The sequence below is a fragment of the Choloepus didactylus genome, chromosome 11, assembly GCF_015220235.1.
Source record: "Choloepus didactylus isolate mChoDid1 chromosome 11, mChoDid1.pri, whole genome shotgun sequence".
NCBI lineage: Eukaryota > Metazoa > Chordata > Mammalia > Pilosa > Megalonychidae > Choloepus > Choloepus didactylus.
The window spans coordinates 3,104,788-3,132,428 of record NC_051317.1 but is presented as its reverse complement, the minus strand read 5'-3'; the positions used below and the strand labels follow the sequence as shown (position 1 = coordinate 3,132,428).

General features: G+C 45.0%; 1 protein-coding gene across 1 annotated transcript in view; it reads right to left on the bottom strand.

The window, feature by feature from the left end:
* The window catches only part of SLIT3 (slit guidance ligand 3), a 621,868-nt gene extending 594,509 nt beyond the window's left edge, over positions 1–27,359 (bottom strand). The window contains exon 1 of the mRNA XM_037798880.1: positions 26,745–27,359. Coding sequence (XP_037654808.1) covers positions 26,745–26,941 — 197 coding nt within the window. The 5' untranslated portion in view covers positions 26,942–27,359. The remainder of the gene's footprint in view (positions 1–26,744) is intronic.
* Between the last annotated feature and the right edge of the window lie 282 nt (positions 27,360–27,641).

Sequence of the window (27,641 nt, the reverse complement as noted above, 5' to 3'; positions counted from 1 at the left end):
TGGCCATACTTAAGCTAGAGGACTCAGGACCACACTTCCTTCCTTCTCTCTGTCTCTCACTTCTCTTACCACTAAAGGCACAGAAAACAGAAATCACCTTCATGGCCTATTTGGAGTGCAGACCCACTACAGGTTCTGTTCCTGTCTCCTTTGCAGTCTTGCAACACACCTCTATCCCGACCCACTAGGCCAAGTCCAGATTTGGCTAGTTCCATTCTGGAAGCTTTCTCTGATGCTCAATATATGCCGTTTCCTTACAATCATTGTAGACAGAGCCCACTCCAGAAGAGAACATCCCAGGGGTTCATGAGTCCATTCTGAGTTTTGAGTTTGCAGCCCCTCACACAGACATGAGGGAGCCCATGGCCCTAGAGCTGAGTGCTCACCCCCCAAAGTGGCTAGAACTGGGTTATCACACTTGGCTGCCCACCGAGTCCCACCAGACAGACCCTGTTTTGTTTGACTGGCAGAGAGTGTTTTTTAAAAATGCCATTTGGCAAGGAATGGGGTCCTGGTTCGCCACAGCCCACATCACTCCCTATGGCTTCATAGACAGCCTGATTCACCCATTTATATGACCTCCCGGCCCTGGTAGGTAATTGGATTGGGTGCCAGGCTTTATAATGATGGTTTTCCCGCCTAGTATAAAAACTTAGTTGGGAAAGAAATCAAGTCTTATATGCCAGTCCACGCTTGTGCTGGATTATGGCTTGAACTGCATCCCCCTAAAAGATATGTTGAAGCCTAATCCCCAGTACTACAGAATGTGACCTTATTTGGAACTAGGGTCCACTACAGATGGAATTAGGTGAGTTAAAAATGGAGTGGGGTGGAGCCTTAATCCAATATGACTGGTGTCCATATAAGAACAACAAATTTTGATACAGACAGCGAAACAGAGGGGAAAATGCCATGGGTTTCTGGCAAGCCACCACCAGAAGTTAGAGGAGGCATGGAACAAATTCTTCTCTATGGGCTCCCAAGGAAGCATGGCCCTGTTGACACCTTGATTTAGGACCTCTACCTTTTTAACTGTGAGTCAATACATTTCTGTTCTTTAAAGTCACCCAGTTTGAGGAACTTTGCTTATGGGAGCCCCAGGACACTAAGAGGTGTCCAGCACACTGCCTTACCCAGTGCTATTGTCAAACACAGTGGAGATTTAAATGTACTGATGCAACCATGCCTCACACTCACAGCTTCTGAGAAGCAAGAAGGGAAGGGAAGGGAAAGAGAATTGTTCACCCGACCATCCCTCTGGGAGACTGGATCCTGCAGGTCTATGAAGCAGATCTCAACTACCCATGATGAAGAGATGGGGATGCCTGTAGGTCAGCCAAACCTTGGCTCCAAAAAAAAAATTGAGAACAGCTGGCACTTCTGAATACCTTCGTCCCCTAGGCGCTGGGCTGAATGCACACTGGTAAGCACCAGCCCTTTCCCCTTTTTCTTCTTGTCATGCTTAATTACACCAGGATTGTGCTGAGTCAAGCAACCTGCTGGGGTAGGGGCCCAGTCATGACCTTCCCCACTGCTCTCAGCCAGCTTGTGGGTCTCAAGTAGCCGTGTGCATTTCCACCAAGAAAGCCAAGAATAAACTCAGCACCAGTACACGCAGTGCCAAATGCTAAGCCCCACACCTCAGCCCCGGGACAGACTGCCCTTTCTGAACCCAGAGAGAACAAAAGGGCCTTACAAAAACCACAGCACCTGCACTCAGCCCACCTCCACCTGCCTTCAGCCTCGAAACAGAGCCCACTCAGCCACAGACTGTGGCAACCAGCAATGGGCTAAAGGTGGCCTTAGCCTGTGTGACAGCCATGCAGGCAGGCATCCTTCCTCCATGCTCCTGAGTACCCTTTGGCTGGCCAGCTTTCACCTGGGGCTTGACTTACAGGCACTACATCCTCATCTCAGAGTCAGACAGAGACGCTCACTCTGCACCACTCGAGATGGAAAGCACTGCCCCTCGCACTTGTCTACACGTGTGTGCACACATATGCATATGCATGCACAGTCTCTCTAAATGCTGAAGAGAAAATCCTGCAGCCAAGTGCTTTGGATCTGAGGTTCTCAACCTTAGCTGCACATCAGAATAACCTGGGGAGCTTTAAAATTCTTGATGCCCAGGACATGCTCCAGACCAATTAAACCAGAATCTCTGGAGGTAGGTATCAGGCATCTGTATTATTTTAAAGCCCCCAGGAGACCCCAATGCATAGATAGTGCTGAGGATCATTGCTGAAGGTGAACTCCAAGCACTGGAAAATTCCATCTACCAACCTATGTTTTGAGGCTGAGCCGTCAAGCTGGAACTGGGCTCAAAATACCAGGTAAACCCTCAGGCTGTCGGCCATAAAGATACTGAGTCTGGTGTTACCCATTCAACAAATGCAGTTGAGTTCCAGGTATGTACCAGATCCTCTTCTAGATATCCAGAGGCTATCTCAAGATAATATTCCCAGGTTCAGTTGGCTTGGCAATTTGGGTCTTAGATCGGTCTCTTAATCAACCAACCAACCAGCTAACATTTACAAAACACCCAGTGTGTGCAAGAGTATGCACACGGTGCTAAGAAGTACAAGGTAAAATTCCTGACCTCAGGACCTTAAAACCTAAATGGCAGAGCCTATTGAGAAATCACAACACATGATGGTATATTAAGGATGAAGGAATGTGTGGTTGAACAGTTCAGGGTAACATGTATATCAAGCAATCACCTTGTTCCAGGCACTGTACAATGCTGGGAAAACCACAAAAACAGGAACCCTGATCTCAAAGAGTTCAGCCTAGAACAAGGGTTCCCAAGGTGGGGTTCCTGGACTGGCAGCATCAGCATCACCTGGGTACTTGTGAGAAATGCACATTCTCGGGCCTCAGCCTAACCTACTGCATCAGAACCTCTAGAGGTAGAGTCCCAGCAATCTGTTTTACCAAGCCCTCCAGGTGATGCTGAGGCTGGCTGATGTTCAGGGACCACTAGTCTAGAAGATGGGTTAATGCTACAGGAGTTGGAAAAGGAAGACATCTCCCTGGTCTAAGGTTGCTGAAAGCCCTTGCATCCAGGCTCTGACACTTACAATTTTGGAGACCTCCTTCTGCCTCGATTTTGTCAACTCTAAAGTAGTAATGAGCAGTAAGTTGTAATAAGGCCTACCATGTATGAAGAGTAAATGGGATAACGTGTAAAAACCACCAGTACAGTTCTTGGAGCCTAGTAAGTACTCAATAAATAGCTCCACCACCAGCAGACATGCTACAAAGCTGTTCAGCTAACAAACACTGATGGAATGCATGAAAGAATGAATGAACTAATTAATGTATAATTGTTGGGACTAGATTAGGCAAACCTGGAGAAGCAACAAAGAATGGAGTTTATCTGTAGGCAATGGGATGTTCATGATAAGGACAAGGACTTCTAAGACTGAGGGGTCAGAACATGACTCAGTTCCTGAGACTGGCTCCTTCTGGCTTCATTTTTAAAGTGACCTTAGGGAAGGCTTTCTTGCATGCAGCATCCCGTGTGCTGGTCACACACCTGGGCCCTGGAGTCAACCTGCCTGGGTTCCAAAACTTACTAGTTGGGTGATTTCAGGTAGACCACCTAACCTCCTTAAGCCTGAGTTTTCTCTTCTTAAAAATGGGTATGAAAATAGTGCCAACATCATAAGGATGTTGTGAGAATTAAACATGATAATGTATGTAAAGCAGTTAGCTTGGTGCTTTAAATTTAGTAAGTGATTTATAAATGTTAGCTCTCTGTAGCATGGTGCACAGCTGGGTGCTATCTTTACTTCTGCTAAATTACAGCTGGCTGGGATTTTTCACGCAGGCTGGTCAGTACACTAGAATGTCAGATCTAATTAACAAAAAGGGGTTGCTTGGTTTATTCATACTAGTAGTAGCTATCAAGTATCAGGAGGTTGCTTTCTTGCAGCTTGTGCATGGGTGCTGTACAAATGAACCCTGGGATGTAAGCATCCCTGTCCCCATTTTACAGATGGCAAGTACAGGTTTAGTTACTTGCCAAAGGTATACAGCTAGCAAGTGTCAAAGCCTAGCTTAAAACCCAGCTCTAATTCCAAAATCTGTAGTCTTTCTACTCTACCATAAAATCACTCAGCCTTACCCCAGAGGCTGCCTAAAGAGCTTACCAAATGGGGTTCACCCACCCCCAGTGTGAGAGGGCCAGGCTTTTGTGTGATTGCTGTGTCACACAAAGCATCAGAGGGGGATGTAGCTCAGAACTCAGAGCCTGAAAAAGGGGTGTCATAGGTGGGCTGTGGGCAGAATAGGGGACCCTGCAGGAGAACAGTATCTTGGATTCTATCACAGCTTCCCCTGTGCTAATGAATAAGTGTATCTATGGGTGTCTATGTGACCATGTGTGGGAGGAAAGGGAGGACATGTGACATCTTTCTTTCCCAATCCAAAAACAGTGATCTAAGCCTAAATGCTGGGAGAGAAGAACTGAATGCAACACAAAATTCACATCAATTTTAGAAACCATTTTCTTCTTCTAAAAAGAGGCATTAAGGCAGGATGAATCCCCTTTATCTCCTCTGAGGTCTATTTTCTTAAACGTCAAATTGTGGTCTTCTTTCTCCTTCTTCCCAGATACCAGCTGTGAGTCTGCTGACAGCTAAAGGGACCTGTAGACCTGTAGACCCATACGGCCTCTTCCCCGAGGACTTGAATGATTTTGCAAAATGAATGGAGGTAGGTGTGGTTGGCTTCACATCTTCCCTTGAGAATGTCTACAAAGAATTCCTGGAGTCGGATACCAAACTGACTTCACCCTCTCACCCTCTTTGGTTCAGTTGGTCCAAAGAAATGCCTGGATGCTCTCAACTGGGACAGAGAGGACACAGTCTAGTTGGGATTCTGAGTTTTTATAACAATTACTAACAATTCAGTCTTCCTCAAACCTTACATTCACCTACAATGGGCCATGTTACCTCCAGCTGACCCTGCCTGCCAAAAATATGCCTGCATTTTTATATTTATAATCTTTGTTTCCACCGTTGCCATGGTAGTAAAATTTACACTCAACAGCCTCCCTGCCATTTTCAACTACAAATGGAATTATTGTGCTCCCAATTTGGCTCAGCAAAAAAGGAATGAGCATGTACTATGGCAGGCCCTGTGCTAGGCATAAGGCCTGGGGGCTGAGATGAAGAAAACAAACTTCTGTAAGATTTTGTTTCCTTACAAAGCAGACTTTTTGTTTCTCTTGTGATGAAGGTGGGTTTTTGTTTTTATTGTTTTCTTGTGGTTTTTTTTTTTTTTGGTAAGAGAAATTTGAGGTAAGGTAAGAAATGGTTTGTTTGCTGCCACATCACAGTATGCATTGAGTGCACTGAATACACCTTTGCCAAATGAATGAATGAATGAATGAATGGACTCTCCTTTTTACAGCTCTGTAGTCCTCCCTTGGACTTAACTTCCTGCACAACTTTCCCATGACTCTCCTGTTGATTAGGATTTGAAACACACACAAAGAAGCCCAGCTCCGCAAAAGGGACTCAGGCAGCCGCTGAAATGACAAATGTCAGGGGCTTTAATTTAGGGACATCTGTACCACCTTTCTGCATTGTTTCCATGTGTAGGAATCAGTAAAACCTGCTGCTTTAGATTCAGGGAGCCTACTTGGCAAGCCCTCAAAGTAAGGAGACTAAAAGCTGTAGAGTGTCACAGTTAAGAAACCAAAGCAGTGGGCCAAACAGACTGATCTGATTACAGTTCTACCACTTGCCACGTGTGCAGCCATGGGCAAATACTCATCCTCTCTTTGCCTCAACTTGTATCTCATCCTGTTGTTCTGAGGATTAAATGAAACAATGGAAGACCCTTTGCACAGCACCTGGCACAATAAGAAGCCTCAGTAGAAGTTAGCTCTTATCGTTACTATGAAGTTCCACTCTTAGTGTACAGGTCTAAACAAAACTTCCTTCGGCCACTTTCTCAGAGCCCCAAGACACCTAGGATAACAGAAAGGGATCCAGGATGCGAAGAGACTAATCACTTAGTTTCCCAATTATTTTCCAGAACAACTGGAAAGACTGAGCTTACCCATCCAGATGCACAGCTAGGATATAAGACGAATAACTCAGCCCTGTTTCTTCTCCACGTGGGCCACCAATCCCTTCAAGATCACTTCGGCGAGCATTGCAGGGAGAGAGCAGGGACATGGCCCCAAGGCTCTCCTACAAAGATCCAACACCCACATACCCAAGAGGTTAGAGAACTGTCAGTGTATTATAAACACAAAGATGGGCTGGAGTTGAGCAGAGTCTCCAAAGAGAAGGTTGATGGACAGGCCAAAAATTCAGCAAGAACAGTGGGGGGTGTACCATGAGGACCCCAGAGAAAACACAGAAGACCCCAAGCTGTGAGGCTGGGCTGGGTGATATTTCATGCTGGCAGCACTGTAATTCTTAGACACGTGGAAGGCAACAACATTTAGCTCATCCTCACAGGAAGCTTTGTATTAGGCTGAGGCATATTGAAAATATCAAAATCCCAAGGAATAAAAAATTGTTCCTGGGCCCAATACTTCAGCTGTAAGTTAAAAGTTTTATTGCACATGGAGACCCTCAAACCAAAAGCCAAGCTCATGGGGGTAAAGGAAGGAGTATCACAGAGCAGGGCCCCACAAGTGTGTGGAGAGCCACAGCTGTGACAGGTTAGTAACAATGGATCTTATTTATTGAACACTGTGCCGGATGCTTTTGCACCCACATTGTGTAACTGATATTCTATGGCAGCACTATGGGATAGGGAGTGTTAGCCCATTCCACTGAGGAGAAAACTGAGGCTCAGAGTCAGGAACCTCCTGAGTCCGTAAGCATATGTATATAAAGAGGGCAAGAGAGAAAGAGGAATTTCTGAGACTTATGTATTAGAATGAATTCTGAGAAATTACTACTATTCAACCTGTTGAGGCCTAAAAAACAATGACAACTCCATAGGGTTCAACCTAATGTAACACATTATACAAGTTATTTTATACACAACAAATTACATAAATTATATCATTCATAAATGTTAACTATAAGTTACATAATATGCTTAAGGGGGGAATGCTTACTGGTTGAGGGCATGGGCTCTTGAATCAGACTCGATGGGAATCTGGGAATCTTGGCTCTGCCATTTACTTACTATAGGACCTGGAACAAATTTCATGTTCTCTCAGTGCCTTGGCTCCTCAACTACAAAATGAGATTTTAAAATAAGACCTCATAGGATTAAGCAGATACACAGCAAAGTGCTAGAACGGTGCAGCGGGACATATTACTATTAGCAGTCACTCTGCATGCTTTCACTCACTACTTCCTTTCACAACCCTTTGCAATCACCAATGTTTCCTACATCTCAGTGAGATTCTGAGACTTGCCCAGGATGCTATGTCTAGCAAGGATGCAGCAGAAATTCAAACTCAGGTCTTTCTGAGTCTGAAGCCCTGCCGTTCTTTCTAAGTCACCCATCTTCTCCTGGTGGTCTTTCTGAACCTTGAACCTTCATTTGGCATTTGGTGGAAGGAGAGGTTGGACTGGCTAACCTTATTCCTTCCGGCATCCTCATGCAAGGTGGCTGTATCAAAGCAGCAGCATCGGAAATAAAAGCAGCTTTCAGTACCGCTCAACGCAGTATCCTTAGTCATGTGGCCAGAAGCAGTCTGTATTTAGGATTCCATGTTTTGTGTTTTTTTTTTTCCTTTCTGCTATTTCTTACCAGATTCCTAAGTACATTTCCTAATTAATCACTCCCACTTAATTTCCTAAAGCAATCACATCCTCCCCGCAGGCAAGCAGCCTCGTCTCAGGCAGAAACACACACACCAGCTGGCCGCTCAGCTACGTGGGAGGGTGTGAGCAGTCCTTGGACACAGCCCAAAGAGTGGCACAGACACGGGGAAAATGCAGCTCGGGGAGCGATGCTCAGAGGACACTCTTCCCATCCTGGTGACATGTGCGTTTCCTGGCGAACAAAAGGGACACTGAGATTTGGTTCTCCGAGGAAACCCCAGGATGCAGAAGAAATGGCTGGAGCATCTCAAAATGCAGGGAGACTCTGCCAGCAGCTACTCTGTGGTGCCAAGCAGGGCTATGTTGGTGGGGTAGGCAGGCTCAGATTCCACTCGCAGCTTTGCTGCTTACTTGCTGTGTGAGCTTTCATTTCATCAAGCCTCAGTTTTCCCATCTTTAAAATGAGGACTGTAATAAATACAGTGTCAACAGAAGGCAGGTGCCCAAATTCAAGAGCCTATAGGAGACAAGCAGATGATGTAAAAGATTGAAGTTGGGCTGAGCAAAAGAAAAATAACGTGATGTAAATGGCAGTTGATGAACAGTCTCAGTGTTGGGGTCACTATAAGGAGTAGTGGGCACTGTGGTGAACTAGAGCCAAGTCTTATCTAATAGCCAGCTAATAATGGCCAGATCCCCTATTGCCAGATTTTCCAATTAAAAAAAAAAAAAAAGCTAGGAAAAGATGGGGTTTTATGTGAAATCAGATCGTCTCCAACTGTTGGCAAGAAATTGACATTTAAAAAAAAAAGCAACATTACATGGGTTAATACCATGTAAGCCAAGCACAATATGTTAGGGGGCTGGGTTTGGCCTACTGGCCACTGGTTTGTAAACTCTGTCAATGTAAGTTTCAATTGAGACAATGCAGTATATAAAGCACTTAGCACAGTGAATAACACATAATCAACACTCAATAAATAGTAGCTGGGGTTGTTACTGTTAACAATTCTCTGTAACTCAGAACCCCCCCTCTGTAACAATGGATGTAATGATTCCTGATAGCTGTCTGACTTGTGGACATCTGAGAAAACCTGTGAGGGCATTATAGAGATTGACCACTGTATATACAAAATGTTTATGCTGCGTGATTAATTTAAAATGTATTTCATCGAGATTGAGCTAGAGCGGTGGTTTTCTACCAGGGCTGATTTTTGCCCCCCAGGGGAGATATGACAGTGTCTGGAGCCCCTTTGGGATGTTACAACTGGGAGGAGGAGCTAATGTCATCTAGTGGACACAGGTCAGGGGTGCTGCTAAATATCCTATAATATGCAAGACAGCCACCCATACGCAGAAATATCCAGCCCAAAATATCAACAGAGCCAGAGTCTTAGGCAACTTGGAAGTTTCCCTTTGTACCTACTTTACCAAAAGCCTGGAACGGTTCCCACACCACAGGGTAAGGGAGAGGCTGCAGGGGTGGAGGGTGGCAGGTGGGAGAACCAGCACCTACAATTATCTCTTCTTTGAGGCTCAAGGCCCTGCTTTCATTCTGCTTCCGACAATATCTTCTCATCATTGTCTTAACAACTGTCACTTCAACATATTTCTTAAAATATTCTGTTGAAGAGGCACCAATTTGGAAATGGGCTTTGGAGAAGGTGAGGGCTTGAGAGATGAACTGCTCAAGTCAAAGTCACTCGTCTGGGGCAGGGCAGCCCTGGGAGAGACTCCCCCAGGAAGACATCACTCCATTTTGCTGTTGCCATGGTAATTATAAATCAATTTCATCTATTCATTAAAGCAGTTACTCTGTGGAATGCTCTCACAAAGCACTGTTGAACCCAACCTACTTATTCCATGGATGTGGAAGTAATCACATTTTTTGTATATTCTATAATTCTGGCTACATCTAACATTGGCCTTCACCTCGAATGGTATAAAAAAGTGAGGTTATATTGCACTGTGGTTATCATGCATTACTATGACTACTCCAAACAAAGAACATTGTGCTAGAAGCAAAGCAAATGATTCTGGCTCACCTTAAGAAAGAAAAGGAAAGGACAGGAGAGTGACTTTTATCCATCCCTACATTATGTTGAGTGCCTCACATATCTTATCTCATTTAATCTTCTCTATAATTTGCAGAATTCCTTTAAGTCAGTTTTCTCAAACATTGCTGCACATCGGAAACATTTGGAAGCTTTAAAAAAAAAAAAACCAACCCCTTTGCTGAACCCCCAGATTATTACAGCAGAATCTCAGGGGATAGGACCCTGGCATCAGTAATTTTTAAATGCCCCAAGGTGATTCCAATGTGCAGCCAAGTTTGAGAACCAGAGTTTTGGGGATTATTATCCTCATTTTACAGATGACACTGACATCCTAACAGAAAAATTAACTTGCCTAAAGGCACCCAGCTGGTGAATGGTGAACCTGTGACTTAAACCCAGGTTGGCCATGATCTTTCTCACTGTACCACTTTCTCCCCTAAAGTTTGTTGTCCATTGCTCTCTCAGTAAGGGTATTCTGTTACAACTTTGTGAACTTGAGCAAAAGAGAATTCAGTAGAAGGTTATCAGGGGTTTCTGGATTCAATTAACATCTTGAGAATAGGGCCGGGAAAAGGAAAGCAGGCACAGTCTTGCCATTGCAAATGTGCTCAGAAGAAATGGAATGCATCCTGCCAATCTCTTTGTCCCTCTGGTCAAGATACAAATTCCTTACAGCTTAATGGGTACAGAGTTTCTGTTTGGGGTGATGAAAAAGTATTGGCAATGGATAGTGATGACAGTAGCACAACATCGTGAATATAATTAACGTCACTGAATTGTACATTGAAACATAGTTAAAATGGGAAAATTTCTGTTACAGGAATGTTACCACAATAAAAATAAAAAACAAACAACAAAAAAGATTAGAGTTCCTCAAGAATGAAGCACCCAGTTGACCTGACTTGTATCATGAGCTCATTCCTTGATAGGAGAAGGCAAGGCTCCTGATTACAAATTCACCAGATTGTATCCCGTGGGTGCAGAAGGCGATATTTCAACAAAGTAAGAAAGGTTGCTTCTAGGAAAGAGACTGGATACTGGACAGCCAAAATACACCAAATGTCTACTACAATGGAGGCAATGGAGGGACTTAAAAAAGCAAGAAGGCTTAAGACTATGTTCTCCAAGTGGCACTCAGCAAAATCCCAGAACCCACGTAATCAAAATCATAGAAATAGGGTCATATAAGATCATTCTTAACCTGGGGAAGTGGCCATGAATGTCTTGAAAATCATTTGCAAAATATTATGAGTTTGTGCAATTTTTAAAGGATAAGGTCAATATCTTATCAAATTATTTGGACTCTTTTCAAGAAAGGCTAAGTTTGGGGCTCCTGGGAGATTTTAGCGAAGAAAAGGAAGAGCTCAGAGTGAATAGTTCCGAAAAGTCACAGGTTCCAGAAATTCCTAGGAAAAGATAAATTTGTTGTCCTGGATTGGAACCACAAGGGAAAAGGCTGGTTCAAGTTGCCCAATTTGAGCCAAGAAAACTATGTGTTAGGCAACAGTAAAAACAGATACAAGGTAAGAGTTAATATGCTCACCTGTGGTTACATGGGTAGAACAAGGAAAGGAAACGTCAATCTCTGAGCAATAATGGTTATACCTGGAGGGAGCTAGGGGGCGCTCTGAGGTAAAGCGCCAACAGGGGCAATTAAAACTCCGCTGTAGATGTTAAAATAGAGTCCTGTCTGGGAAAGTCCAGTCCTTTATGCCTGGGTCCCTGAGTTTGTTTCCAAAGGGCCATTTCTCTATCCCATAGGATTTCTTCCCAGATCTAAGCATCAGCAGAGCCTAGCATGCAGGGACTTGGAAAATGAGACCATTGTGACTTATAAGCATTAAATAAATGGTTGTTCAATGCATAGATTCATAAATGAATCAATATATAATCAAAAGAACAGCAATTGCTAACTGGCCATTCAATTTATAGGTGCTATGTGTTAAGTTCCTACTATGTGGCAGGACCTGAGCAAGAAGTTTATTTACATGACTTATTTCTCAGGCTCACAATAACTCTAAAAGATAGTCACTATTTTAAACATTTTACAGATCAGGATCCTAAGACTCAAAGAGATGAAAGGACTTTTCTATAGTCACACATCAATAAGTGATGGGATTTGAAAGCAGACCTGTCTAACTTGGGCATCTGTGTGCTTGCCACAGTGCCACATGCCTTGCAATATCCATAATTTAGTAAGCATCTACTATATATTGAACATTTTGCATGCATTATCCATAATTGTTACAACAGTCCTTGAAATGGGTATTAGCATCTCCATTTTGGGGGAGGATAAGGAAAACTGAGTCTAGAAAGACAAATAATTTCCCCAAGACCACAACTTGAACCCAAATTTTGAATCCAGCTCTCAGTCTCTAAAATTCAGTGTCTTTCCTCTAATCCTGCTGCCTATCATTTTGATTTAAATTTTTAAAATGCTGTTGAGTTAGTCTTATTTTCTCTGTAAAAAAAAAATATAGTTCTAGCTCTCAAGAAGCTTTTAAATCCTTGCAGAGATGAGATAAATATAGACAATAACAATGATAATTATATGGCTGTGAAGGTTTTAAAACATGGTTTTAAATCCTTTGACACTTCTTCCTTCAACAGGTGGCCCCTAACCTGGAATATGGGCTACCTTGTACTGCTTAGAGCAATATCATACAGCAGAAGGGACACTATGTTCATTAAAAGTCATGCAGCTTCTGGATTGTTAACTGGCACACCTGCTCTGAGAGCCTTCATGGAAGAACTTAGACTACTCTGAGACCGCCATGCTGCAAAGAAGCTCAAGCCACATAGAGGGGACACATGTAAGAGCTCTGGTTCACAGTTCCAGCTGAAACCAGCCTATGCGTCTTCCCAGCCCTGGTACAAGATATGTGAGTGAACAGCCTGCAGAAGATTCCAGTACCAGCCATTTAAATCTCTCTCAGTTATTCCTGTCTTCCCAGATGAGTCCTCAGACATCACAGAGCAGAGAAAAACCCATCCCCACTGAGCTGAGCCCAAAATCCTGACCCAAAGATTCAGTGAGCTTAATAAAATGGGTATTGTTTCATGCTACTAAATTTTGGACTGGATGTTAGGCAGTGACAGGTAATCAGAAGAATGGCTTTGGGATGGTTACTCAGGCTGGGCATTGTCTCCTAAGTTTAAAATGTATTATCTCATTTGATCCTCCCAGCACCCCAGTGAAGCAGGTAGTATGTAGAAGAATGTGCCCAAGATTACTCAGCTGGTGACAGCATTCAAGCACTCTAACACCAGCATCTCTGCTCTAAACCATTCTGCCATAGAGGAAGGGAACTCATGTCTTTGTATAAAGCCTACAAAACCCAAAGCCAATCAGTTTAAGAAATGCTGACTGCTATTTTTGAAATGGAACATATTTTCTTTCTTAATTTCAGGAGGTTTACTGTGGAGCTGAGCTAATTATTTGAGCCTTAATCAAAGACCAGCCACTCCCTGAAGCAGCTGTCCTGGCCTCTCTATTGCCTCTAGAAAGTCCCTTGGGTTGGTTTGATGTTGGCTCAGGTCTAAACCCCAAATCCCAACCCCCAGTAGGGAGGATTCATTGGGCTGAAAGGATCCTTGGAGATCATCCAGACTACTCCCCTCATTTAAAATTGAGGAAACTGAGGCCCAGAGAGGCCAAGTGACTTGTCCAAGGTCACACAGTATGTCAGAGGCACAGCCAGGTCTCCACATTCCCAGGCAAGCATCCTTTCCACTACACCATGCTGCAACTGCTAAAAATTCCCCAGAGCTGCCTCCCTCAGCCCTCCTCTTGACAAAGCTGCTTCCCCCCACACAACTATACACAGTCACATTTGGCAAGAGGTGCTATCAGCCCCGCTCTGCTCATGAAATGCTGTTTTGCAATGGGCCCTCTTTGTTCTTTAGCAACACAGACAAAGAAAACTGTAGTGCAGTCTTCTTGGAAGGAGACTTTTTTTTGTTTTAAAGATGAGGAGAGAGCTTCCTGGTTAGAATACGTTTCAAAACGGCATGCAGCTCCAGTAGGGAAAGAACCCAGAGATTTAGGACTTTGCAAAATTTCTAGAACATACAAGGAGGACACATGGCAGAGGGAAGCTTATAAGAAATATTTCAGAAAGCATTAAAATGTACATCTAAACAGAGCAGAGCAGATTGGTTGCTATCTTGTGGAATGAAGTAATTAGGAGAAGGGGGAAACTAGAGTCATTACAAACTTTCATGAAGAAATTGGACTTTCCATTTTGGATTCCTGCTAGAGTCCTGGTTTTTAGCTTGGCTTCCCTTACAGTTTTTCCCATCTTGGGTCTCTCCTCTCTAGACCCTAAACCAGCTACGATGTTGGTGCTTAGAGCCCTCAGGATATGATCTGTAATTCCAAGTTCTCTGTCTGGTCTCCCTACCTCCTGGCTCTACATTAGTCCCTATTTTTTGTATCTGATTTAGTCTCTCTTCTGTCTCCCTAGCTTCCCAGATTAGCTGAGGCTGCCTATGGGTATGAGCGATCTCTAATGAAGACCAAATGCTGTTTAGGATGCAGAAATGGAAGCAGGGCTAGCTTCTCATGAGGGACGATCACTCCAGAAAGCTGAGGACCCCTCTTATTATGTCTCTAAGATCCTTTGAGGTATGTTGAGATAAGTGGGGAGGGGATGGATCACATGATCTCCAGAGATATCTCAAGAGCCTGACAATCTCCTGGCTAGGGGAGGAAAAGGGAGAGGAACAGAACTGAGTTCCATGGCTGAAATTCAGGACTTATAAACTGGCAGCAGATGCAAAGTGCCAGTTTCTAGCAAGAAGAGATACAGTGGGTGTGTTTCTTCGAGCTATGACTAGTCACGGGTTCTCCATTGCAAAGGACCAGGTGAAGGCTGGCTGACATCTGCCTCCTACACACACACACATCACAGGTTTCTAGGCACAAGGCCAGATCTCCAAGAAAGAAACTCTACTGGCCAAATGAAGATTCCTCCCCAGACCCAGACCCTCCTCCCCAGACCCAATCTTCCCCCTAGCCTATCCCACTCGTAGCCAAACTGGGCCAAAGAGCAAATTATCATTCCAAGCCCCCTGCCTCATTTTCCCTGGGAAAAGTCCTATCTGCTTGGTTAAATCTACGAGAGAAGAACAAGAGTTACCACCAGAAGGAAAATAATGTCCAGTGGTCCAGCTATGGCGGGATCAGCCCAGGAGGGGAGGGGAAACTGGCCATCCAGAGCAGACCCTGCATCTTGCCTCCCTGCCGCTACGCTGTGTCAGTGTTTATGAAATGCTTCTCAAATAAGGTCAGTGTTCTACACCGAGTCAGGATTCTAATAAAATGCAGAACTTGTGCTGTTTGCCAGCAAGCTGCAGAGGCACACTTGAATGCTTTCTCGGATACAACTGTTCTCAGATTAGTATTTTCCCCAAGAATTTATTTATTTATTTATGGTAATTCCACTTGAGCTGTTGTTGTTGTTTTCATTATGTGCAAGTTTTGCTACATATTTGTACCCACTAAACGGGAAGATGGGGACTTGCTTTACATCAGAGATTCCTGAGGGCTTGGTGCTTGTATCTTTCATTGTTCTAGCATCTCCCCCATCATCCCATAAACCTCCTCTGTGAACCCAGTGTGGTGGCCTTCACCTGGTCAGTTGTTTGTTGGGAAGGGGGAGCCCAAACTGATTTCCACACTGTTTTGAGCTGTTCTGGTTATAAGGACATTCCACTTGCTTTACCCATTGTTGTTCCTGACACATAGTATGCACACAATAAATGGCGCCTTTAAATGACTCTATCCTTCAAGGATCCCTTATTTGGTCCTAGGGTCTGGGACAGTGTCAGTTATTAATTAGTCAATGAAGTAAAAAGTCCTATAAAGCTCACCTGGTTGGGCTGCTGACAAGGCTGGAATGAAGCTTATTTGCATTCGTAAAAGATGCGACACAGTTGGTGAAAAGGAAAACTGGAGTAAGAGTTGGAAGACATGAATGACTGAGAAGGCTTCTAAATTTTCTGAGTCTCAGTTTCCTCATCTGCAAGCGAGAAAGTCTAAAATATACCCTTATCACCTTCCAGATACAGTATTTAGTGGTTAAAACCAGATAAAATGGATGGACTTATTAAAGTATTTGCATAGCACTTTTGTGAGGCATCAGCTGTCTATCTGATCTCACTTAACCTTGCATCAACTAGCCCATGAGACAACTGTTATTCCTAGTTTTCCAAAGTTTATATATGAGACAATTGAGGTTCAGAAAGGTACTCATACAAGATCCCACAATTAGATGATGGAACCCAGGATCAGCCTAGGTCTTTCTACTCATTGCATCCAAATGACACTCCCCAGTGGTTTCCCACTACTACCAATTAGAAAATCCACATATAGAGCATTTTTCTACCTACATTTTAGAGCTGGGAAGAGTTGGGGTTGAAGAAAAAGTATGAAAGTGAAATGCTAGACACTCTGCAGAAGTTCTCCAGAAACTTCTGCAACAAATTACTGAGCAAGACAGCTCTCTGGTGAAGTCATCATTACTGTGATCTTCAGCTACAGAATAATTTGCTCTATTCTCTGCATAGGGTGCTGTTTGCTCAGGAGTATGTCGAGTATTTCTTCTTGCACAGAGTTCCTCCCAAGAGCACTTCTCCACACTACCCTGGGAATCATAAAAGGCCTCAGATGGCCATGAAGATGAAGTCTTGGGTGGTTCCAGGGCACAGCCACAAAGATCTTCCTGAAACCCAATCTCCAGACTTGGGGCTTGGAGGGTGGCAAGTCCACATTTAGTACCAAGGCTGTGGGGAGTTTCCTAGAGGGCAAGAGAGGGCAAGAAGCCAAACTGGAAGGGTCAATGTAGGATCCAGGAGCAGCTCGGGCTCAGGAAGGGATGCACAAATTGTACAAGTTCATGGTCAGGCCCATATACCTCAGACCTGAAGAGAAGCATGGACTCTACACCATGCAGACCAGCCTAGCTCAGGGTGGACACTAATTCTAGGCAGCAGAGGAGCATAGGATGTGTATGCCAGGTAGCAGACAGGACGTACGGAGACACGGTGGGTGGTTAAATGTGCTGGCAGACTTTCCAGGACCACAAGACACATTGCTGCCAAAATGCAGCATGAATCAGGGGTAAGGAACTCAGACTGGTATTCCAGACAAGAGAAGAGGGGTCTAAGCCCACACACACAGTGATAAGGCCATGGTAAGTGAGGTCACTTCTACTCCAGCCAAGATGCATTTTAAATACATCCTGTTCTAAGAGGACCTGATCCCAGGGTGGCAGGATCTCAGAGCTCATGACTAAGAGAAACCAAGTGGTACATCTAACTGGAAAGGAGGAAAATCCCTGGAAAAATTTTAGCAGATAGTTGAGAGGGACAATACTATTCAACACGCCTCATCAGAATCGCTCTTGGCAAGATATACAAAGAACTCCTAAATCTCAACAACAAAAACAGAAACAACCCAATTTAAAAATGGGCAAAGACTTGAACAGACATTTCTTCAAAGATGTACCAATGGTCAAAAAGCACATGAAAAGATGCTCAACATGAATAGCCATTAGGGAAATGCAAATCAAAACCAGCATGATAGCACTTCACACCCATGAGGATGGCTATTAAAATTAAAAACAAACAAACAAACAGGAAATAACAAGTGTTGGTGGAAATGTAGAGGAAATAGAGCTTTCATTCATTGCTGGTAGGAACATAAAATGGTACAGCCATTGTGGAAAATAGTGTGGCAGTACCTCAAAAAAGCTAAATATAGAAATACCATATGATCCGGCAATTCTACTTTTAGATATATACCACAAAGAATTGAAAACAGAGACTCAAACAGATACTTGCACACCAATGTTCATAGCAGCATTATTCATAATAACCGAAAGGTAGAAACAACCAGTGTCTATCGAGAGCTGAATGGATAAACAAAATTGTGCACGTATATACAATGGAATATTATTCATCCGTAAGTATGAATGTTCTGATACATGCTACAACATGGATGAAACTTAAAAACTTCATGCCAAGCAAAATAAGCCATACACAAAAGGATAAATATTGCGTGATTCCAATTACATGAAATATCTAGAATAAGCAAATTCACAGAGACTAGGAGTAGATTAGAGGCCACTGGAGACTGGAGGGAGGGAGAATGGGGAATTATTGCTTAAATAGTACAGTGCTCTGTTTGGGGTGATGAAAAGTTTTGGTAATGGATGGTCATAGTGGTAGCACAACACTGTAAGTATAATTAATGCCACAGAACTGTATGCTTAAGAATGGTTAAAATGGTAAATGCAACATTTATATATAATACAAATGAAACATTTATATATGTTTATATATATATATATAAATATGTAAATGCTAGACAGTCCAGAAACTTCTGTGATACATTTCTGGTCAGGTCAGCTCTCCAATGAAATCATTGCTCGTTTTCCAAGAACAGAATAATTTTCTCTATCCTCTGCTTGGGGTACAAGGAACTCAGCAGTATGGCTGACAGATGAAACAACATAAAAAATAATAATAAAGAATTTCTCTTAGAGTGTTTATTCCCTCAAATCCAATAATAATAATAAAAAACCACAAAACCATGGTGATTTTTTCCTAAGACTTGACCTACTGGATTCTATTCTAAATGCCCCTGTTAGATAAAACCTGCTAAGTGCAGCTCCTGTCATTTTAAATTGGGCTCAGATCCTCTTAGGTTCCCTCTAACCATGAACTTCTGTGAATCTGTCCCACTTTCCCATTTCTGCCTATGGGAATCCCAGTCATCCTTTAAGCATCAGCTCAACTGCCACCTACTTCCCCAAACTGACCATGACAGTGCTGTCACCAGGTGTCCAGAGCCTACTGCTGACCTTCCCCTTGTGTGCCTTGTACCTAAGAGGTGTTCACAGATTCAGCCTGGGCATATATATTTTTCTTCTGGTTGTCCTTTGAGAATGGAGCTGACCTGAAAGATTTGGGGAGAATGACATGGCCAGTGGTGAAGAGTGCAGGGTCTGAGAACTCCTTGGTTTCAACCTGCCTCCACTGCCCACAGGCTGGGGAAGTTACTTCACCTCTCTAGCCTCAGTTTCCTTTCCTGTAAAAGGAGGAGCGTATTAGCACCTACCTTGCATGATAGTCAGAAAGACTGAATGAGTTTGTGAATGTAAGCGTGAGAGCAGAGCCAGGCACAAAGCAAGGGCTTAACAAATACTTGCTGTTGCGGTGGTGACCTCCGTTCTCTATACTTCTGTACATCCGTTCTCAGCACTACCCGAGTAAATGTGCCCCATGCCATTTGTCTAACGGGCACCCAAGATGTTTAAGGAAATTATAGTGTTTAAAAAGCTGAGGCTACCAGAGCTCTGAGGCTGACAGGTCCAGTTCCTTGGGCTAAAATAGTTGCCAGGAAAGAATAACACTCACACTCTTTCTCTCTCTTTCTCTCTCTCTCTCTCTCACACACACACACACACACACACACATACACAACATTCCATGCTGCTGGGGCTTCTGGTAACAGACTCAGGACAAAGATGATGCTGAAGTCATGGTAGAAAGTGTTATAAGAAACAAATAGTTCAGAGAAAATTCAATGAACAGAGAGATTAAGCATTAAAATTAGGAAATCATTCCAGAGAAAATTTGAACAATGGAATCCCCGGGGAAAGAAGATGCTCGACCAATAAGACCTCAACATTTTTATCCACCCCACACAGAAAGAAAAGGACAATATATTTAGGCAATCCACATCTGGGTCCATGTAAGGCTTGAAAAACAGCAGAAAGAACTCTGTTGCTTATATTGACAACTTGGATAAGGATCCATAAGGCAAGCTCACCAAAGTTGCAGAGAAATAAATAGTGAGAGATGGGGAGAGGAGTGGTTAATATGCTACATGAGAATATCAAAATAAAAAATGTTCCTGACAAGTTGATGAAATGAAAGCATTTGCCAAAATTTAATTGGGCTAAATGAAACGTATTGTACTTACACTCCAAAAAGTCAACTGCATACATCTAAGATGGAAGAAAAGAGGTTCAACAGCAGTGTAGGCTAGAGGACTGTGGGGACGGATCCAGGGAACTGCCTGGTCAAAATGAGCCACCCCAAGGGTGAGGCTGTCCACAGTTAAATATGTCGCTTGAGAATGCACTGACAGAAGTCAAATAAGACAGCAAGGGAACAGAAGGTCTCATTCTAACTAAAATAGTGTGTGGCCTTGGGTCACAGGAAATTGGAACCTATTCAGAGGACGATAAGTAGGAATGGGGAAGAGGACTTGTCTACAAACTCTAACATGTATAGAAAAGTTGAGTTAATTATAAAAGTTTATTGAAGTAAAGGGAGGATTTAGGAAAATGGGGGCAAGAAATACAACAAGATTTTATAGCCCCAACATTTGGAAAAAGGATCATATTTGCTCGGTGAAAACAACTAATGAGAGTTAGGTTCAACCTTCCAACAAAGAAAAAACTCTTATTACAACACTTTTAAAAATGGAATAATTTGCCTTATGAAGTATTGAGTTCCTCACCACTAAATGTAGTTGCACAAAGGAATCTAAACACTTTCCACTAAATTATGATGGTAGAAGATCAACCTACCATTGGGCAGGATAAACCCTTTTAACTCTGACAATCTATATTTTTCCAAATTGGTTTTCATCTTCAGCATCCTCTGGAATGAGGGCTAGAGTTAGTTAAAATCATAACTATGGTAGGAAAATTTATTGAGGACTCACTAAGTTCCAGGCCTATGTGACTTAATTCAATACTCACAGCATCCTATGAAGGATGTACTATTGTTATTTCCCTTTTTCAAAGAGGGAAACCGAGTTCATCCAATTAGCAAGTGGTGGAACCAGGATTTGAACCCTGACTGGCTCTGGAGTCCACACCATTCACCACAAGGATCGTTACTTTTCCCACCTACCTGTCCACTTGGTTTTGAGGACCTTTAATCATGAGCCCCTCAACCATTGCTTCCCAGGGTGCTTGCCTCATCAGTATGGCACTGCCAACAGAACTATGAAGACCACAGTAAGGGGGAAGAAAATATAGTCTATTGGTAGTTCTCAAACACAACCCAGGTCTTCAGGACAGAAAAGCAGAGGGCTCCTCTTACAAGCTCTGCCTCAAATTTAAGTATGGGAAATGATCAATCATTGAGGGCCTTGAAAAAGTAACACAATACACCATTCAGAGCAGGTAACTCATCTGCATCTTTCCCATTCAGGATTAGTGATGGTCCAGAAAAGCTCTCTGGAAAATCCTCCATTCCTTTATGTGCATACAGGTGTGTGTGTGTGTGTGTGTGTGTGTGTGTGTGTGTGTGTGTGTGTGTGTGTGTGTGTGTGTGTGTGTGTGTCTGTCTGTCTGTCTTCTCAGCAGCACTCAAAAGGGTTAAAACCATCTTACATAATGAGGGTGGAACATGCTAGTAAATACAGCTGTTTCAAGTAAAAGCAGTAACAGAGGCAGACATGGGAAGTCAGTAAATGGAGGTATTTAGGGAAAGATAGAAGGCATGAGCATTGGGAAAAAAAAAGTCAGGGCCAAAAATTTCCCATGAAAATCCACCCCCCAAAAATAAATAAATAAAATGCATTCCTTATTTAAATATATCACAAAACAGCACGCCCATGGAAAAGATACAAACCACTTTAACTGAAATCCCTTTATATGGAACCGAGGCCAACCTGGGCTTGGCTGCAGGGGCAGGATAGAGAGACGGACGGGCCCAGGCAACAGAGTTTTGGGCACAGCCTACACACAGAGGAGAAACTTGCCTCGACGTGGCTCTGGGCTACAGCAAATTTAGAGTGGGTACTCTCCAGATGAATGGAGCCCTAGATGAAGAAATAGAGATAGTAACCAGAGCCACCATCATTCATAGTTTGTGGAGGGCTCCTATGCGCCAGGTACTGTATTCAGCACTTCTGATACATTATTTCATTTAACCCTCCCAAAGAGGAATGTTTGTGCCAAGCACTTGATGATTAAGGAGTCGTAGTTTAGAAGTTTTCACAGCAACAGTGAGGAGTGAACAATGAGCCAGGCGCTGTTCCGAGAGTCCTACATTCACTACAACCCCATGGGGCTTTATGAGTGTGGAAATAAGGAGCAAAGGGATTAAACAGACTGCAGCCCAGAGAGGTAGAACAACCCGCTCAGGATGCAACAGCAAGGAAGAAACAGAGCCAGAATTCAAATCCAGATCTGTCTGTCTCTGGAGCCCCAGTCCCAACCACAGTGTTGGAGGCTCTGAAACCTTGTTATACCACACTTAATGCAGACAAAAGATCCCACAGTTCTCAGACCCACCACTCTCACTTTCTAGGGGAGAAAGAATTTAGTGACAAAAAAATGAATTGGAGAAAAACAAAATAATCAAAATGGAAAAAAAAAAGCAAAAATAATATAAGACCCAGAAGATTGACAAAAGCAAAACTTAATAATGATCCTTCAAATACATCAATTAATACAAGAAGAGCAGCAATCAGAAACCTTAGTGAGCTCAGGATGATGCTGATGAGTTCCTGATTAGAAAGTCCTATGGTTTAAGTGTTCAAGATTTCTAACATGTGGACAGTAGGAGTTTTGCAAGGTTGCTAAGCAACGCCTGGCATCGAGACTCCAGAGTGGATCACTCAATAGGTGTCCTTGGTAACTCTAGTAAGGCAATCATTTTAATTCATGAAAGCCAAATTTTAGAAACCCTTAATAACTCAAGTAATTGGCTATTAGTAAATAGCCCTTAGCCATACATAAAAATGAAAATCAATAGTTGCCCATCATTCACTTGTAAGAACTAAGAGAGACCTATATTTTAGGGACTCATTGTTCATTTATTCAACACATATTCATTGAAAACCTACTATGTGCCAGGCACTGTTCTAGACACTGGGGCAGAGGACCATCAACAGTTCACCAATGGACTGTAGATCATTCCTGGAAAACCACTAGGTAATACTAGAATTCTACCTTCTGGAAAATGAGGCCCAGAGAGGTAAAGCAATTTAGGTCAGAGTTGCACAGCACCCTGGAGGCAGGTGCACTCAGCTGCCCTCGTCCAGCCCAGTAGACTCACCAGGAAAGCACTCTGCTTCCCCAAAAGGCCAAATCACCACCACTGACCCTAAAAGGCCCCGTGATTCACTGGCTTGTCCCTTACTGTCAGAGCTGGTCCCAAGGGCTGGGAGTGCCAGGCCATAGGGTTTGGCCATTGAGTATCTTGGAAAGTCTCCCACTTGACCTTGGGACCTCTGTGGTCAAGTGAGGGAAAGCCTACGACACCGTGTTGGTTTTTATTGGACCCAACCACCGGGGAAGCTTGCCGTCATCTGGAGTGATGGAGAAAATTAAGTTACCACATTCTCACGTTTCAGTCTTTTGCTCGTTTTCCTTCGCAAACAGGAAATGTTTATTTAAATACAGCAGTCTCCAGCATGAGCTGGAGCCAAGTGAAAAACCAAAGATGTCCACTCTTGCCCTGCTCCGCTGTTCCGGCCACCACTTCTCTGCGGGTGAGAGGTGGGCCTCTGGCGGCCTGCAGGCAGGACAGGGAGGCCGTGTGAGAGCGCATTTTCATCGGTCTCCTCTTTTTACAGACCGAGACTGTGGTTGGAGAAAAATTCCATCTGGGGGCTCTTTTATGTACTCAGAAGGGTAAATGCAACATCTGTTTACTCTGTGCTCCCTGGTAAATGTTTTGTATCAGGCTCCACCGCTCACTTCCTCTCCTCTTGTCCCCTATCTCTGCTGCATGGATAATAAATTACACTGAATTCTCTGTGTTTATTTAGCTTTCTTGTGGGTGTCACCTCCTCACTGAGGAGGAAAAAAATTGTCAGTAGTTTATAAAAGACAGAGTTTCTCTTTCTGCGCGATGTGCTGACATTATGGGGAAGAAGCTGGAACGCAGACCCCCGACTCAGATCCTAGTTTAATTATGAGCAATTTAACAGGACCGATTCCAGGTCCAAAGCAAAGTCCAAATGGTGCCGGCATTATCCTCACTCAGGTTTCCGCTTTGGTGAGAGAACAAGGTCTCAGAAGTCAGAAGTTTCCAGAGAAGCAACCACCACACACACACATACACACAAAATTCCCTCATAATTCTGGAAGCAGGGTAGCAGGAGTGGAGAAAAGGAACATGTTTCTTCCTTTTTATAAAACACTATTTAAACATTTGAGATCAGAATACTGGATTTTAGGAAGGCCCCAGGCATCTGACTGCTGGCATGAAAAAATGAGCCCTGGGAAGTTTAAAAGCCTCACCAAGGGAAGTTTCCACCTTCCGTCCTTTGCTTACATTCTTTAAATTGAATGGCTGGTTTTGCTTCTGTATATGCAATAATTTTATATACAGTTACTAGAATGCAGTAGACATTCATGAAATGCTTGTTGAATGAATGAAGGGAGGAATGAATGAGAAATTTCTCCCCAAGGAAATCCTTACACCATGGTCTAGAAATGCCAAATATTCCCAAGAGCTTGCAGAATTGAAATGTTACATCCGAGCTGACTGCGGGAGGGGGTGCGGGTGGTGAAGGACCATTGGTGGGCTGCCTCTAAACCCTTGCTCCTGAAGGCTGCCTCCCACCCCAGGAGGCAGGGTCCTAGCACAAGAGGCCAGCCTTGCCATCCCCATGGCACCCATGCACCCCAGCCAAAGCAGCACCAGTGACCAGAAGCAAGTTAGATGAGATCCAGATATTTCAAAGCAGTTCCTTCTCTGTCCATGCCTGTCAGTGGCCATGACTGCAGCAAGAGGTTCATGGGAATGCTGGGGACCCTGGTCTCCACCCAGTTTCTCCAGTTGCAGAGCAGATGGGCAGCCCCAAGCTGCTTGGGTCTCCTGGGGGAGGTGGCTGGGTGGCATCTTGGCTGCAATGCTGTATGTGCAGCTTTCAAAAACTTCCTACCCACCAGGAGGAGAGCAGTCCCCTCTCCTTGGTTTCCCAAACATGCAACACGATTTTGAAGAAGGCGGGAGAAGCAGATGCAAGACCCCAGGCAGAAGAGTTAATGTCAAAGCAAGCTGAATGTTTGCAGGGTATACCCATAGCAGCAGTAGCCTATTCCAAGATGCAGGCTAGCCAAGAACCCTTCTAGGACCATTTGTTTACAGATCTTGGCCTGAACTGACCCTTGTTCCAAGGATGTACAGCAGAGTGGTAGGGGGCTTGGATTCAAACACTTACCAGCTACCTGACCTTGAGCAAATAATGAGATAGCTTAACCGTAAAATGGGGTAATAAATATTACCTATATAACTAACAGGGCTGTGGTGGAGATTCAATGAGATGACACACACAGATTGAGGCAGGGAAAGCATTCGTTAAACTTAGCTACAGTTATTATTTCATGAAAACACGTGGCCAGTGAGCAGGAGAAGAACTTAGTTCAAAGGTATCCAAAAATGCCACTTAAAACAACTTTTTCACTGGAAGGCCATGGTATAATGGAATGTTTGAATTAAGGTGTGGAAACCTTGCTGTGTGACCTTGGGCAAATCACTTCACATTTCTCAGCCTCAGTTTCTACCTGTGTTTAAGAAGGTTCAGCTCTAATGCTCTAGGATGATATGGTTCGACCTGGACAAACAATCATTGGGCTTGAAATGAAAATGTTTGGGACCAAACAACAGCTCCAGGAATATGGAAGGCAGTTTTTCATTAAGTCTCTGCACAGATATACATAAAGAGTAAGTAGAATAGAAGAACTAAGGTGATGGAGGAGAGGAGGTGAAAGACAGGAATAACACACTCTAGGACAAGTCATCGTAGTCTCATCATCACTCAATTCCAGTGCAAAGTCAAGAGCCCAGAATCAAAGACCCAGGCACCAACCCCTAAGACACGTGGGGAAAAGGGGAGAGAGGGAGAGTGAGGCATGGAGAGAGGCTATCGCACTACAGCAAACCCTCACCCATTCCTGGGCTGAGTTCCCAGGATATTTCCCACCCCCTCCACAATTTCTCCCTCCTTCCCACCCCACAACTGATGGCTAAGAGGAGCCCACCCCGAGTCCAAGTTTTGAATTTGCTCCGAGGATCAAAATGATACATGTTTCTAAAACGTTGACATATGAAAAGTAAATATTTGGTTGCACAACTGGGGTTAAAACGAGGGTCAAGCCACCCCACTCTCCAAGAGCCTCTCCACTGGCTGCCAAGCCCAGGATCCGAGGCTGCGTGCGGTTCCTATGATTATAGCGCTAGGTCTCATTTAAAGGGCTGTCAGCATTTCCATCCTCCCGCTCCGTTTGGGAAGGCATTTATAACCGAGCCATAAAAAATTCATCCCGGCTGCAACTTGGCATTTCCGAGGCTGCGCTCCAGGCAGGATGGGTTTCGCGAGCTCCCACTCTGAATTCGTCCAGCTCCTCAGAAGTTAAGACCTTTACACACACACTCTCAACTTTCCTTGCAAGGGCAGCCAGAGAAAGGATGGCCCATTCTGAAGTCCAAGCCAGTCACAGTCTCCAGAGGCCCTCTCTCCCCCCTCCCTGATGTGACGCCCCATCATCCTTCAGCATTCTCCTTCAGGCTCTCTTAACGAGCGGGGACCCCTTACCCTCACCCCAAGACCTTCCTGGCTGCAGTGTCTTCTCAAGCCCTCACCTCCTGCCAGTGGTCTCCTTGGAAGCTGTCACTGGGCCTTGAGTCTGGAGCCCTCACCCCCTGTAGGGGCACTTCTCTTTGCGCATCGTGGGGCAGGGGGGTGGATTGGGGGTTTCTCTCCCCAGATTTGCCCAAAGTCACAGACCCCCAACTCAGACAGTGAAGGCTCGGATCAAGGGGTCGATAGGGTGAGAGCAGAGAATGCATCAGCACGGCCCAGAGAAAAGGAGGGATCTGGCGCCTGGGGTGGGGGGATATCTCTGAGACCCAGGTGGGTGGCCCGGGTGTGGTGGGACCGGGAGGGGATACTCACAGGCGCTCGGCGTTGCGCGGGATGCCCCGGGGAACCGCCCGGAGGCCCAGCCCGTGGCAGTCCACGCTGGCGGCGGAGCAGGTACACTTGGTGGGGCAGGCGGCGGCGAGGGGCCAGCTCAGGACGCTCACCAGCGCCAAGGCCAGCGCCAGGCGGGCGCGCACGGCGGCTCCGGCCCCAGTCCGCCCGAGGGCCATGGTGTACGGGGGCCCGCGCCCAGAGGAAGCTGCCTCGGCGGGGCAAGACGCGTGGAGCCAGGGGAGGCGCGCAGTGAGCGCGGGCGGCCTGGGGAGCAGGCGGCGGAGTTGTCGCGGAGGAGGAGCGAGCTCGGCGCTCAGGCACACCGGGTGCAGGCGGAGCGGGGCGCGCCGGGCAGCGGAGGCGGCAGCAGCAGCTCCATCGGCGGAGCCGGCGCTGCCCCACAGCACATCGCTTGAAGTGCCTAGTGCCGAGCGCCCCCTGGTCCCGCGGCCCAGGACGCAGCCCGGGTCGGGGACCTGGGGCGAGAGCTGTGGGGCTCGGCGCCCGGGGTGGTCCGGCTTGGGGCTGGGCTCCTGTGCGCGGCGGCGGCGGCGGCGGCTGGGGCACTGGGCGGACGGGTGAGCTGGCCGGCGCTCGCTCTCTCCATTCACTGAGCAGGGCAGACACCCGAGACGCGGGGCCCACGCCTCCCGCCCCCCAAAAATGCCAGCTCCGCCTCCCATTGGCTGCGCGGCGCGTCACGTTGACTAAGTTGGGAACTTTGCTGGAGCGATTGAGAGCCGGGACGGAGGGAGGGAGGGGGCCTCTGTGAGTGGGAAGGAGCGGGAGAAGGAAGGGGCTCTGCTAGCAATGGCCCCAGGAAACTTGCCCCAGGAAAGAAACTCTGAGACTCATTCACTCTTAGGAGCCAAATAC